Source organism: Nipponia nippon, unplaced genomic scaffold, assembly GCF_047370975.1.
Source record: "Nipponia nippon isolate SJK-2023a ecotype South Korea unplaced genomic scaffold, ASM4737097v1 scaffold_3, whole genome shotgun sequence".
NCBI classification, from domain to species: domain Eukaryota; kingdom Metazoa; phylum Chordata; class Aves; order Pelecaniformes; family Threskiornithidae; genus Nipponia; species Nipponia nippon.
Window position 1 is genome coordinate 93071675 of NW_028262347.1, and position 11303 is coordinate 93082977.

The 11303-nt window shown below is 39.8% G+C and overlaps 1 protein-coding gene across 4 annotated transcripts in view; it reads right to left on the bottom strand.

The window, feature by feature from the left end:
- The window catches only part of CABCOCO1 (ciliary associated calcium binding coiled-coil 1), a 139908-nt gene extending 130013 nt beyond the window's left edge, over positions 1-9895 (bottom strand). The window contains exons 1-4 of one of the 4 annotated variants that reach the window (XM_087767369.1): positions 9783-9861; positions 6116-6154; positions 3696-3824; positions 2780-2861 (exon numbers count right to left, since the gene is read on the bottom strand). In XM_087767369.1, the coding sequence (XP_087623495.1) occupies positions 2780-2861; positions 3696-3700 (87 nt within the window). In that variant the 5' untranslated portion in view covers positions 3701-3824; positions 6116-6154; positions 9783-9861. Of the gene's footprint in view, positions 1-2779; positions 2862-3695; positions 3825-6115; positions 6155-9782 lie in introns of all 4 variants that reach the window. The other 3 variants (XM_087767368.1, XM_087767370.1, XM_087767373.1) reach the window with 3 other exon arrangements.
- Positions 9896-11303: the final 1408 nt, after the last annotated feature.

Sequence of the window (11303 nt, forward strand, 5' to 3'; positions counted from 1 at the left end):
TCGACAAGACAATCTAGACAAAAGGATTCAGGCTTGTGCATCACATTTCATAAAGCACCACAATGTCCCATGAAGTAACTTGAGAGATTGTCTGGTCTGTTGAGTGTCAAGATCCATTTTTAAGAAATAGCTAATAATTATTCATTTACTACTTTGACATTTGGAGTGAACAACATAGGGCCTGATAAATTTTTCCCAAGAACACACATTACATCAGTGTAAAACCATTAACTTTGCCAGGCTTAGCTTACAGAAGCTGAAAGTGAGAGAAGTGATTTTTTTAAAATCTGCCTAAAAATTATATTCTCATAGGAAATGGCAGGTGCTTTTACAAATTTTTGCATCCATTGTAAAAGTGCAGAAAAGCATATTAAAAAAAAATCTAGCAAATATGAAGTGACCTAATTAAAGTAACTTCCCTTATTAAAAATTCCCAATTAAACCTTATTTTCTAAAGCCTCCGCTATCTAAAGACAGAAACACTTCTATTCATTCCCCAGACCGGATTCTACCACCACTGCAGCAGTCATATGCTTATTTATCCATAGCCTGATAAGCAATTACATGTTTATTCTTTGAAAGATTAACCCATTTAAAAATTCCAACCCCTAAACATGTGAACTTGTGTTTATATTTGCGAGCTGTTACTGTTCTATGCAGGATCAGACCCTCCCATTATGAAAGAAGAAAATGCACAGCCATAAAGAAGGAAGGAAGTCTCATATACTTCATAGCCCTTTCTAACGCTTATACTTTAGTAATAATGTGCAACACCTCCTGCTCTTCTTATTTGGGGCCTTTTTTCCAAGCAGAAATTATAAAAAGCCAATAATCATTCCTCATGGCATTGTGAGATTGACATACGGAGAGTGGAATGCAGCTTCCTTTGGGATTTTAATTCAAGTCTAGAAATAAAAAGCTAGAGTGCTGCTGCTGACCAGCTGTGCTGTCTAAAACCTTTCACACTAGGGTGAATTTAGAATCAGTTGGTAGAACTGCAACGCATCTCTTCCTTGTTGATGCAAGCCAGGACTACTCACATTCATTTTGAGTTTACCACTTGCTGATATAGTAATTATCCTGTTAAAAGGATCCTTGCTAATTAATTTGGAGTGTACTGAGCTTGCTAGAACATCATTCTAAATTCATCAGCACAAAAATTGCAGGATGTACTTTTTAAAACTTGCTGTCTGTTTAAAGGGCTTAGTTCAGCAACAAACCGCCTGTGAGGCTCAGCCTGCAGCAAATGCAAGATTCCCTGGGGTCAGCAATACAGAGACTAGTTACAGCAGGAATATTTTACAGAGAACTATATTTCCTGGTCTTCAGGCTATTCCATTTTAAACAGCAGTAAAGCTTCTAATCAGATTTACTGTGATAAGAACTCTGTCCAATGCTAGGTTTTTACTGCTAGATCCCATCCCCATTCACTCACAGACAAAATAGGCTAGATCCTCCCTCACGCTTAGGATAGAATAGATTTGGACTTGCCTTCGCCATTATCAGGGGTGACAACAAACAGATTGCTTAAAAAAAAAAAAAGAAAACCCAAACAGACAAACAAAGCACTTAATGATGAGTAGTCTACCTCCCCACCTGTGTGTAAAGGGGAATCACATATGCCAGGTAGCAGCAGGAATGAGATGCAGCTCCCTCTACTTCATTGAGAAGCCTGGAAACAGCAGTTAAAAAGTCTAGTAACTTGTATGTTTGGTCACAGCAGCAAACTCCAAGTTGCAAGCCGTCTTCACCTTCCTCTTACAAATTTTTTTGAGGGGGAAGACTACAGCACTGTTTTTCTAGCAGGCTCTTTGAGTCAGCTCAATCAGCAGCTGGGTGTGGGGAGCCATTGTGTCATCCTGCAGCCTTCCAGAGCTTTGCACTAGGCAAGTTGTAGAATGCATTTTCTTGAATATCTGCCAGCATCTGTGGTGTATTTAAAGAACAACTGACATCATGCTTGCTGTTCAGGAAAAGCTGCAATAAACTTTTAGACGGGGAAAATTCAAGCCTTCAAAATGGAATGATTTCAGAACATTTATCTTAACCATTATTTACTTGAGTCAGGAGAATTACATTGCTAAATCTCTTCTGCAAATAGATATCTAGCCATTTACTGTTATTTATTCTGGTTGTTCCTGCCTTGTCCTTTTAGATTATTCCATATTAAGCCTCACTAAAATGTTTTACCACTTGTCTTTTCCTGAGCTAAAATGTATTCGTCCTTTCCTTTGGACATTGGCTCAAACAAGATCATAGCCCTAAACCTAAAAAACCCAACCAACCAAAAAAAAAAACCCCAACAACAACAAAAGAAAACCCTCCATGATTTTATTGCATTTCTGTTGGTATTTGTACTGTACTATGTTCTCTGGGACCACATGGAAATGGAAGAAAATGTGCAATTACTTTTAAAAAATTCCAACTGTATTTTGCAAATAAAAGGCAGTTACCTCAGGCATAGCTGCCAATTTATTATGTGAGAGCTGACTGTTATATGTTCCCGTTAATTACATCTTCCACATGCTGCTTTTCCTTTCCATCCTTCGTAAGTTAATTACTTAGGCCAGATTCTGACTGCAGCCATTGCTTTGAAAACCCACAGCAACTGCAGTAAATTCCACTCTATTCTGGACAGGTTATTCTTTATTCAGAACCTTTGCCTCCAAATATGCAAGTCACACAGTAATTCCAGAGAGGATGTGTTTAATATCTGTACACAGGTTGCATTTTACAGATGCACACAAATACATATATGCATTTAGATACCCATACACACCTGGCAATGCGTAACGCATACAGCTTTTATTTCTGTTATGCGAGATTGCTGATGAAAACACTCTGCAGATGTCTGTAAAACACTTAGAGAAATACCTGAGCATTACAAACATCTTAAAGATTAGGGCGCTAAATACTAAGCATATGATACTCTCTGAACAATATATCAATTACAAAAAAAATTTTTTTAAGTTCCCTGCAATATATTCTTTCCATGCAGGTTTCCTAAGTTGAATGAAACCTACCCAACCATTATTTCCCCCTCAAAGATAAAGTTTTTGAAAAGAGCATTAGAACAGAACACTAGCATCTAAAACCGCACAAGGCTGTTTCACTGGGTTTGTGTCAACAGAAAACAGGCAAGCCTTGAAATCATCAGGTTAGAGTCCTTTGCCCTCTGGTCTTTGGGTTCAGTTCTCCATCTTTTGCCATGCTGTTGTATGAGGAAGGAAGCCTTTCCTTCCTTGTGAGAGGAAGGAAAACAGATTATTCCTAAGCTGTAATGGTGAGGCAATAAAAAGGGGTCATGATGGCAGAAGTAGCAGAGGTGTTTGCCCAAGATTGGCCATTGCACCAGCAGGGAAATACAGTGATACAGACCCCTAATGGAATAGATACTAATGACTGAGAAAACCACACGAGCTGTGTTCTGAAAACCTTCCCTGGCCCTTCAGAGCCAGCATGGGAAGAGTTCTTGTCAGCCAGCTCCACTCCAACGATCTCCAGCAATACTAACACAGGAATTCCAGTGGTCCTGAGTCTGTCTTGCAGGTGACCCTAAAAAGCTCTATGCAAACTTTGCCTAATTTGGGCTCATTTGGGTCCTGTCTTTTCCCTTTAGATTGGGTTAAAGCAGTGGGAGGGAAAGTGATGTAACAATATAAGAAAAAACTTAATTTATCCACCTAAATTCTTACCTCATCCTCTACATAAGGCTGTTCTTTCCCCGTCTACATTTCCAGCTGCTTTCTGGGCCCACTGTCCAGATCTCAGTTTGCAGACAAAAGACACCAAACAGTGAACTTCCCACTGCTGCCTGTGAAAGACTCCACAAAAGCACACAAGAATTCAGGCCAATCAAAGATTAAGAAAAGCCAAGCCTATTTCTTCCTATTAAGGACAGAAAGTATCTACAGCTGCCAAAGAGCTTCCTCTCTTTGTTTGTAGCTTACTACAGAGAAAAGAACCGTTTTCCTGAGCAGTCTTTCTCTGAAGGACTAGCTTATTGAAACAGCAGCACCATTACCCGTAGCCCTATGGATTACTATCTCCTTCAAACAATCTTAAGGTCATGCAAAGTCTGAAATCAGGCTGTCAGACTGTAGGTAAAAATAAGGTAGCTGAAGGGTGGTACAATGTAAAAGTGATGCCCTAACACAGTATTTTTAATTCTGGGAGGTGGGAAAGGCCTCCAAGCCAAGTAAAGCAGGCCTACATGGGTATGATCTGTAACAGCAGCTTAGAAGATCTGAACTAAAAATTGCTCTAAAATCTTCAGTCTCCTAATACATGTGAACTAATAGCATCCTGGAATAATCATACAAAATGAATATAATCATAGCAAACACCTAGGCCTCACAGAAGACTCCAGAATAGCTTTAGAATAGATTTACAGTGTAAAAACTGGTTAAGCGTTGCTGTTCTTTCATTTTATATTATTCTGAATAAACTGATGTTTCACATTTGAGGAATGTGTTGGGCTTAATTTTATCTGGCATCCTGCCTAAGTGCTTCACAATTTCAGTCCCTTGATAGAATTCACAAAAAGCTTGTCTTTCACAACAAACTTGGTAGAAGCCTTGTTGGAGTGTCTTTCAGGATTGCAAGAGACAATAGTATGTTCAGCAACCACAGTACATGAACCAAGACAGCTGTCAGACACTATAACTCACTGTAGGCCTAAGCCTGCTTTCACTAAGCATTCACAATGCCACTGCTGAGAATCATTACTAGGTCTATAGTACTATTAGAGAAACATAAAAACAGGACTCATTTTCTCATGCAACCAATTCTAATGTTTTAAGAAGCACCTTCCAAAGAGATTTATCACAACTGCCAAACTAGAATATTCTGTTAGTCATTAGAGGTCAGCTCTGTGAAGTGGTTAGACTTCTCCCTGAGTGAGGGAGAAGGGGAGAACTCTTTCTTCTTCCCTTCCCCTTTCTCCTTCCAGATTACATGTTGATGTGAAATCTTGTTGTCCTGATCCAATAACAAACCAATATGAGTTAATATTCTGCCTTGTGAGATGCATATCGAGTTTAACTTAAAATTTAAGCTCCGTTGTGGCAGAAAAGACTATTTTGTGGTCTAATCTGAGGAATACTAATTCATTAAAAAAGCCTCTTACATGCAGAAGAAGGAGAGAATGCATAAGTAAGAGTTGCCACAGGGGTAGCCTGAAGCCATATGCCAGCAAGTTACTCTGCTTGTATATTATAAGAATTTTTATCCACCTAATCAATAAGAAATGAGTAGTTACTATGGCAATTTCTACACTACAAGGTACTTGTGCTGCAGTAGAGTATGTTCTAGAAGGACAAATACAATTACCACTCTTATGTAAATTTTTGCACCTTTTACAGTGTTGCAGTGCAGTGGATAGGCTTAAGAAAGGTGAGAAGAATAAACTGAGTCAAAAGATAGCGGTGGTTATAAAGGACTGCTTGGAAATTCTTAAGTGACTAACAGATGCCACATTAGAGCAATCCACAAACATTCAAACAAATCAATCAGTGATTTTGTAGATCTTTAGCTTGAAATCAGATATAATGAAACTGAGATTTCACTACTGTATTTCACTTTAATTATCTTCCTCAAAGTTTAAGCTGATGGGGCTAGAGTCTAGTCTCTCTTATACCACCATCAATTCATATTAACATTGATTTCAAAGGATAGCAATACACTCTGCAGTAGCCAGGGCTGATTACAATGGTTGTGTTCCTTTACAGCATAATACTCCATAACCTTGCAGAGACTGCTGACACTTACACATATAGAGAACAAGGATAAAACTTCACTCTCGAGATACAGAATACTACAATAAAAGTGCAAGGTTCTTTTAAAGGTTTTAAAATAATTGAGCATAATCATCTTTATAAAATACAGAGAAAGTATATATGCCTCCTATAAAATCTTTATCCCAATTCCATCACATTATATTTTGCAGTATTTATTTTTTTGCCCCCTACACCTCTTTTCAAGATATTATCATTTTCCAGCTTTTAGGACAAATGCTGAGGAGAAACCTAAACACTATAGAGGCAAGCAGTCCCCTTAGAGATATCTGACAAGGCAGAGATAGCATGGCTGCATACAGAGACAAATTAAGACTCACCACAACTGCTGAAGATGGACCAATGATTGCAGCACAAACCTGTCAAAAAGATGGTCAGGTGAGAAGCCTAGGTAAATTAGCAGTTGGGCAACTTTAGATGAGAGAGACAGGCACGCACAAATGCAGGGACCTAAGGACACTTTAAAAACTGCATTAACATCTCCTGGAATCCATGTACCAATAACACATGGCAAAGTTACAGGTGTATCCACTTCTGACAAATATATGCACCTGAGGTTCAGATTTTGATGCCTTTATTCAAATGATCAGTGCTGAGAACTGAAAGCTAATATGACTAAAGGTACTGGGGTCTTTTCCAGAGGATTCAGATACAGTTTTACCCATAAAATACTGACTCTAAAGCTACATTATAAAGAAACACTAATTCCCACATAGGAAGGCTCTGGACCTCACTGTAGTAGCAAATACATGGCCCCCAAAACCTCACAGGTAGAAAATAATTAAAAGAAGCGATAAGTATAACCCACAATAAGTACACATGTTCAAAAGAGATCTTTGAAGTGGCACAATCCCTTTGAAATTTAAGGGGAATGAAAAAGAGAGACCTTATATCAAAAGACAATACACACACGCAAATCTTTTGAAGGCTGGAAAGTTAAATGATAGTTGTATATCGCAGTCCAAGCAAAGGCTGAGGTAATGTGTAAACATGCAAACAAATCCAAAGCTCTAATATTGCACAAAGGAAAAAACTCTTAAAATAGAAAGACTGTCTAGCAAGCTTACCCTACACACACCATTATGAAGGAGCAGACTGAGAAGCTGGGCTGCTCCTAGAGAAGACACTCAACCTTCACACTCTGCTTACAGCCTCCATACCACAGTAGCCAGCCTTCAGCCGCTTGAAATTAAGACTGGGTCCGTCTGGATACAATTTTCTAGGATTTTTGAAAGGACTCCTAATTGGACAAGAAGGGAGTTTAAACAGGCTCTTTATTTTCTCCCAAGTGTGCTACCTCAACAGTACTCCCACCAGATGATTTCAAGTCCATCTCCTTATTAAAAAGGACCAGCTACATCAATTTTTCCACTACAGAAAGAGGGAATGGAACACAAGGAGCAGACTGTCCCAGAGACAGTCAACATCATAAACCTAGGCTTGGAAAAGGCACCTCTTGGAGGTTTTACTGGGGTCCTTAATACTACAGAGCAATACCTCAGAAAACACCGTGTAACACAGTTAGCAATAACATAGTTCAGAAGTTAGTCTTTCCCTTCACTTCATCAGCTGGATATAAGAAATAATATACTTTTTAAAATGAACAAGAACAGAGAAGGGAAGATTTTTACAGCATTGTTTCCTTAACAGAATTGTTTCTTCCAGAAAAGCTTTAAGACAGCACACTAGAAAGGTCTGTTTCTGTAGATGGGATAGCTTACATCAAGCCTCTTAGTTTGAATCAAGTGAACTGCACAAGTCTGATACCTCCTTTAGGAAATCTTCAGCTGATCACATTTTAATTTGCATCAAATGTTTCTGTGTCTACCTCCATAGAACTCACCCTGGACAGAACTTTCTTATAGCAAGTTGTCCTTGTAGCTAGCTCCGCAGCCAAGGTCCTCTTTAAAGCACTGAAAATGGAAGAAAGCGTGGCCTATAAGGAAACACAACAGGAACTGACTATGCATCTAAGCTAGTTCTCAAAGTGGCTTTTCTATGGAAGTGTTTCCAATAATGAACTTCAGCGAATTTCCATTTTGCAATTTAAAGAGCCTGTCTTTGTGGTCTCAACAGATGTGCAATAGCACCAACTATTCACATCACATGAAAAACCAAACCTTTTTAGAAGAGCAACATACTTCATTGTGCTGCACTGAGAGAACTGGTGCCCACTAGGAACTAGAAATTACCCTGGGAGTAGAAAAAAAAAAACACCATTTGTCCCACAGAAAGGTTAGGTCTTAAAAGAAAAGGTCTGAAGCATATCAGCCATTCTTGGATCTCCAATATAGCATATCCAAGACAGAGCATAAAACATGTCCTGTGACTTACGAAACACTATGAGCTCTCCACTTTCAGTATTTTACACTCCCTAGCCTCCCATTATCTAATTTTTATTGTGTAATGTCCTATTTATAGACTACGGGCTCTTTTCTGGTTATTTTATTGTCATCAGTAACAATTGTTGCTTGCACTACTTCCTTCCTCAGGTTTATACTGCCCTCACACTCTCAAGAAAAAAAACAAAAAAAACCCAACAACAAAACAACCCCAAAAAACAACAAACAAAACTACCCAACTCCACAACACATAACCCACACTTTCATAGTGTGGTGGAAAATTTAGCAAAACAGCTATTATAAGCACCTTGCATGATCATAGGTCTAAGCAGCAGCAAAGACATTAAACATTATACTCAAATTAGAGCATGAAAGGATTTGTTCTAGAATGAGTCACTGCTAAACAGTTTAATGGAAAGTAGGATCTTACCCTCTACAAGTGTTTAAAAAAGAAGAGGGAAAAAAAAGAAGAAAGTGAAAAAGGAAAAAACTGAAGTCCTTTACCGAGTCATAGTGGCAGCAAGGGAAGTTAATCCTCTTCATTCTACCTTCCTTCTATGTCCCAAGAGGTTACTCTCATCCCCTTGCTCCTACACAGCCTTTTTCCAAGGAGCCCCATGGACCAGGATCCCTCATTACTTACAGTCATTTCTGAAAGATGGACCTCAAGCTACACAAAAACTGAAAATAAAAGTAAGTAGAGCCCAAGCATCACAGGCTTTCCACTGTATCTCACAGCAGCTGGGAACACTGGTTAAGGAGAACAACAGAAAATGCTGCACAGGCACTCTTGTCCTGGTGAAAGTCAGTGTTACTGTGAATGGAGATACTGCTTTATTAGGAGAAGCAACTACTCAGACTAGATGTGGGAGAAGGGACACCACCATTGGGAGGTTTGACTCAGCTATGTACAAGAACATATAGCCAAGCCCTCTATTTGCACATTTCAAGGACAGAGTAAGGGACTATGTCTTTTTCAAATGCTTAGTAACATTTCAGATGATACCAGATGTTTTTTGGAAGCACTTTGCTTATACACACACAGCTATTAGAACAAGGCCACAGGCATTGGGAGGGAAGCAGGGAAAAAAAGCAGGGTACCTGGACAGCTAGAAATGGGGCATGCATTTGCACCTTACCCTGGGGCAGGCAGAAGGCTTGGTTAACCCTGGGGTTACCTTAATTGAATACTTCGTGTAATGACTTCAGCATTATTTTGCACAACCATGGGGTAACGCACACCTCTTCGCACCACACACCTTCAATGTTGCAAGAGAGAGGTAGGATTCACCAGCTCTACTTATCATACCCTTGGCTTCAACTGTCCTGTAAATGGGAAAACTGCAGATAATCCTTCAGAACAGACTCAAGCAGGACAAAGTCCCATTAGAAGGGGTTACCTTTCCTCTCTCCTGCATTCAAGATACAAACGAACCCTCCTGAAGCAGCCAACTTAGCAGATAGCAAACTACTTCTTTGTCTTCCCTTTCTCCTCACTATAGGACTATATATGTTACAATTAATACCTCTGCCCCTTCCGTTTCTGAGTCTGCTGTGACCAAAGACATAGGAAAAGTTAACAAAATAAACAGCTTCTGAATTCACAACTTCATTATCAACACAGGAGAACAGAAAATGTTCTTACCATGTCAGGGCAGTCCATTTCACATGTGATGTGTGAGAGACCGAGAATACAGACACATAAGTATTCGAACTAATCTAATTCCCTGCTTGCAGGAAAAAACAGGAAGAGTTTTCACCCTCCCAGCTGCCTATTCACTAAGCCCCTCCCTTCCCTTCTTGCTGCTCCTGGGGCTCACCTGATTGCAGTTAGCAGCTCCTTGATTCAATTTACTAATTCAGCAGAAAAACTAAGAAGCAGAGGCAGGGGAAAGAGAGGCACGGTGTGTTGTTGCATTAACTCAGCTGTTTTGCCTAACTGCCTGATGAATGACAAGTCACATAACCTAATTGGAAAGAACCAGATCAGGAAACTGTTTCTATACTTAATTGTTGAACAATTAGGCTTGTATTTAGTGGATCATTACTGACTTGAAGCTCTTTTTTCCTCTGTTGCTGATTCCTGCAATATGACAGGAGGATTATCCAAGGATATCTCTGTCCAGTGCACAACATAGAACAAACCAGCAGAAAGCTCTTCAGATTTGCCTGCACTTGGAAAGTTTCCCAGGAAGGACAAACTGCAGCGGCAGGATCCCGTTCTGTTTCAAATGGAACAAGTGTATTCAAAATAGCTGCTTGCAACTGGAACAAGAGACTATGAGACCCTGATGAAAAACCGGACTGGAGGACCAACCGAAGGGAGATGGACCCTTTCCCCAAGAAGAAAAGAGAAGAGGGCAGATCTGCCGGTTTTCCACTCCCTTCCCCACTTCTCTGTATTCCGTTAACAACAAAGATGATTGGGATCCCAGATGGTAATGACAGTCCAGGCCTCTTTGGCCTCACCCACTTTGGGCTCCGACTGCGTTCAAATAGAGCCGGAAAAAAGGATGATTAACTAGCACTGTCAGGTTGGCTTGTGGGAAGAAGAAGAAAAAAATTGCATTAAATCACTGTTTTAGAGATAGGTCTGAGATTTGGGAGAATTTTTTTAAAGTGATTTAAAAAGCGACTTAAGGCCCCCATTTTCCTTTGGCAATTTTTACAAGATCTAAACTTCTTTAGTGCTCCATAGCTTGCCTGAATACCAAGTGATTTGGCAAGTTTTCCATTTGTCTATATTCATATTTTCAGACACAGTGAGAGGGAGACAATAGAGGCCAGATATGAAGAGCACAAACACAGCTGTGCAGTCAGGCTTTTCTAGCATCATCCCGTCTGTCAGGCCATAGTTCCAGAGTAGTCAATAGTGGCCAGTTTCCTATTCACACTGCCCTACAGCTACAACAGCATATTGAGCAGCCCCTTACATTCAGGTAAACATGACTCTCCCTGCAGATCAATGATCTTTTCTGACAGTAATTAATTATATAAAGGACAGGGTGTTGTGCCTCTCAGCGTCCAACTTCTCTGGTTTTGACAGAGTTCGATCTTATAATTATCTTTCTATTTAGCATCGCTCTGCTGTGCTTCACACTGGATCTTCTAGCCTTCTAGCAATGAACCAGGGAGTCTATGAGACCCACATGTTTGGCTGCCAGGC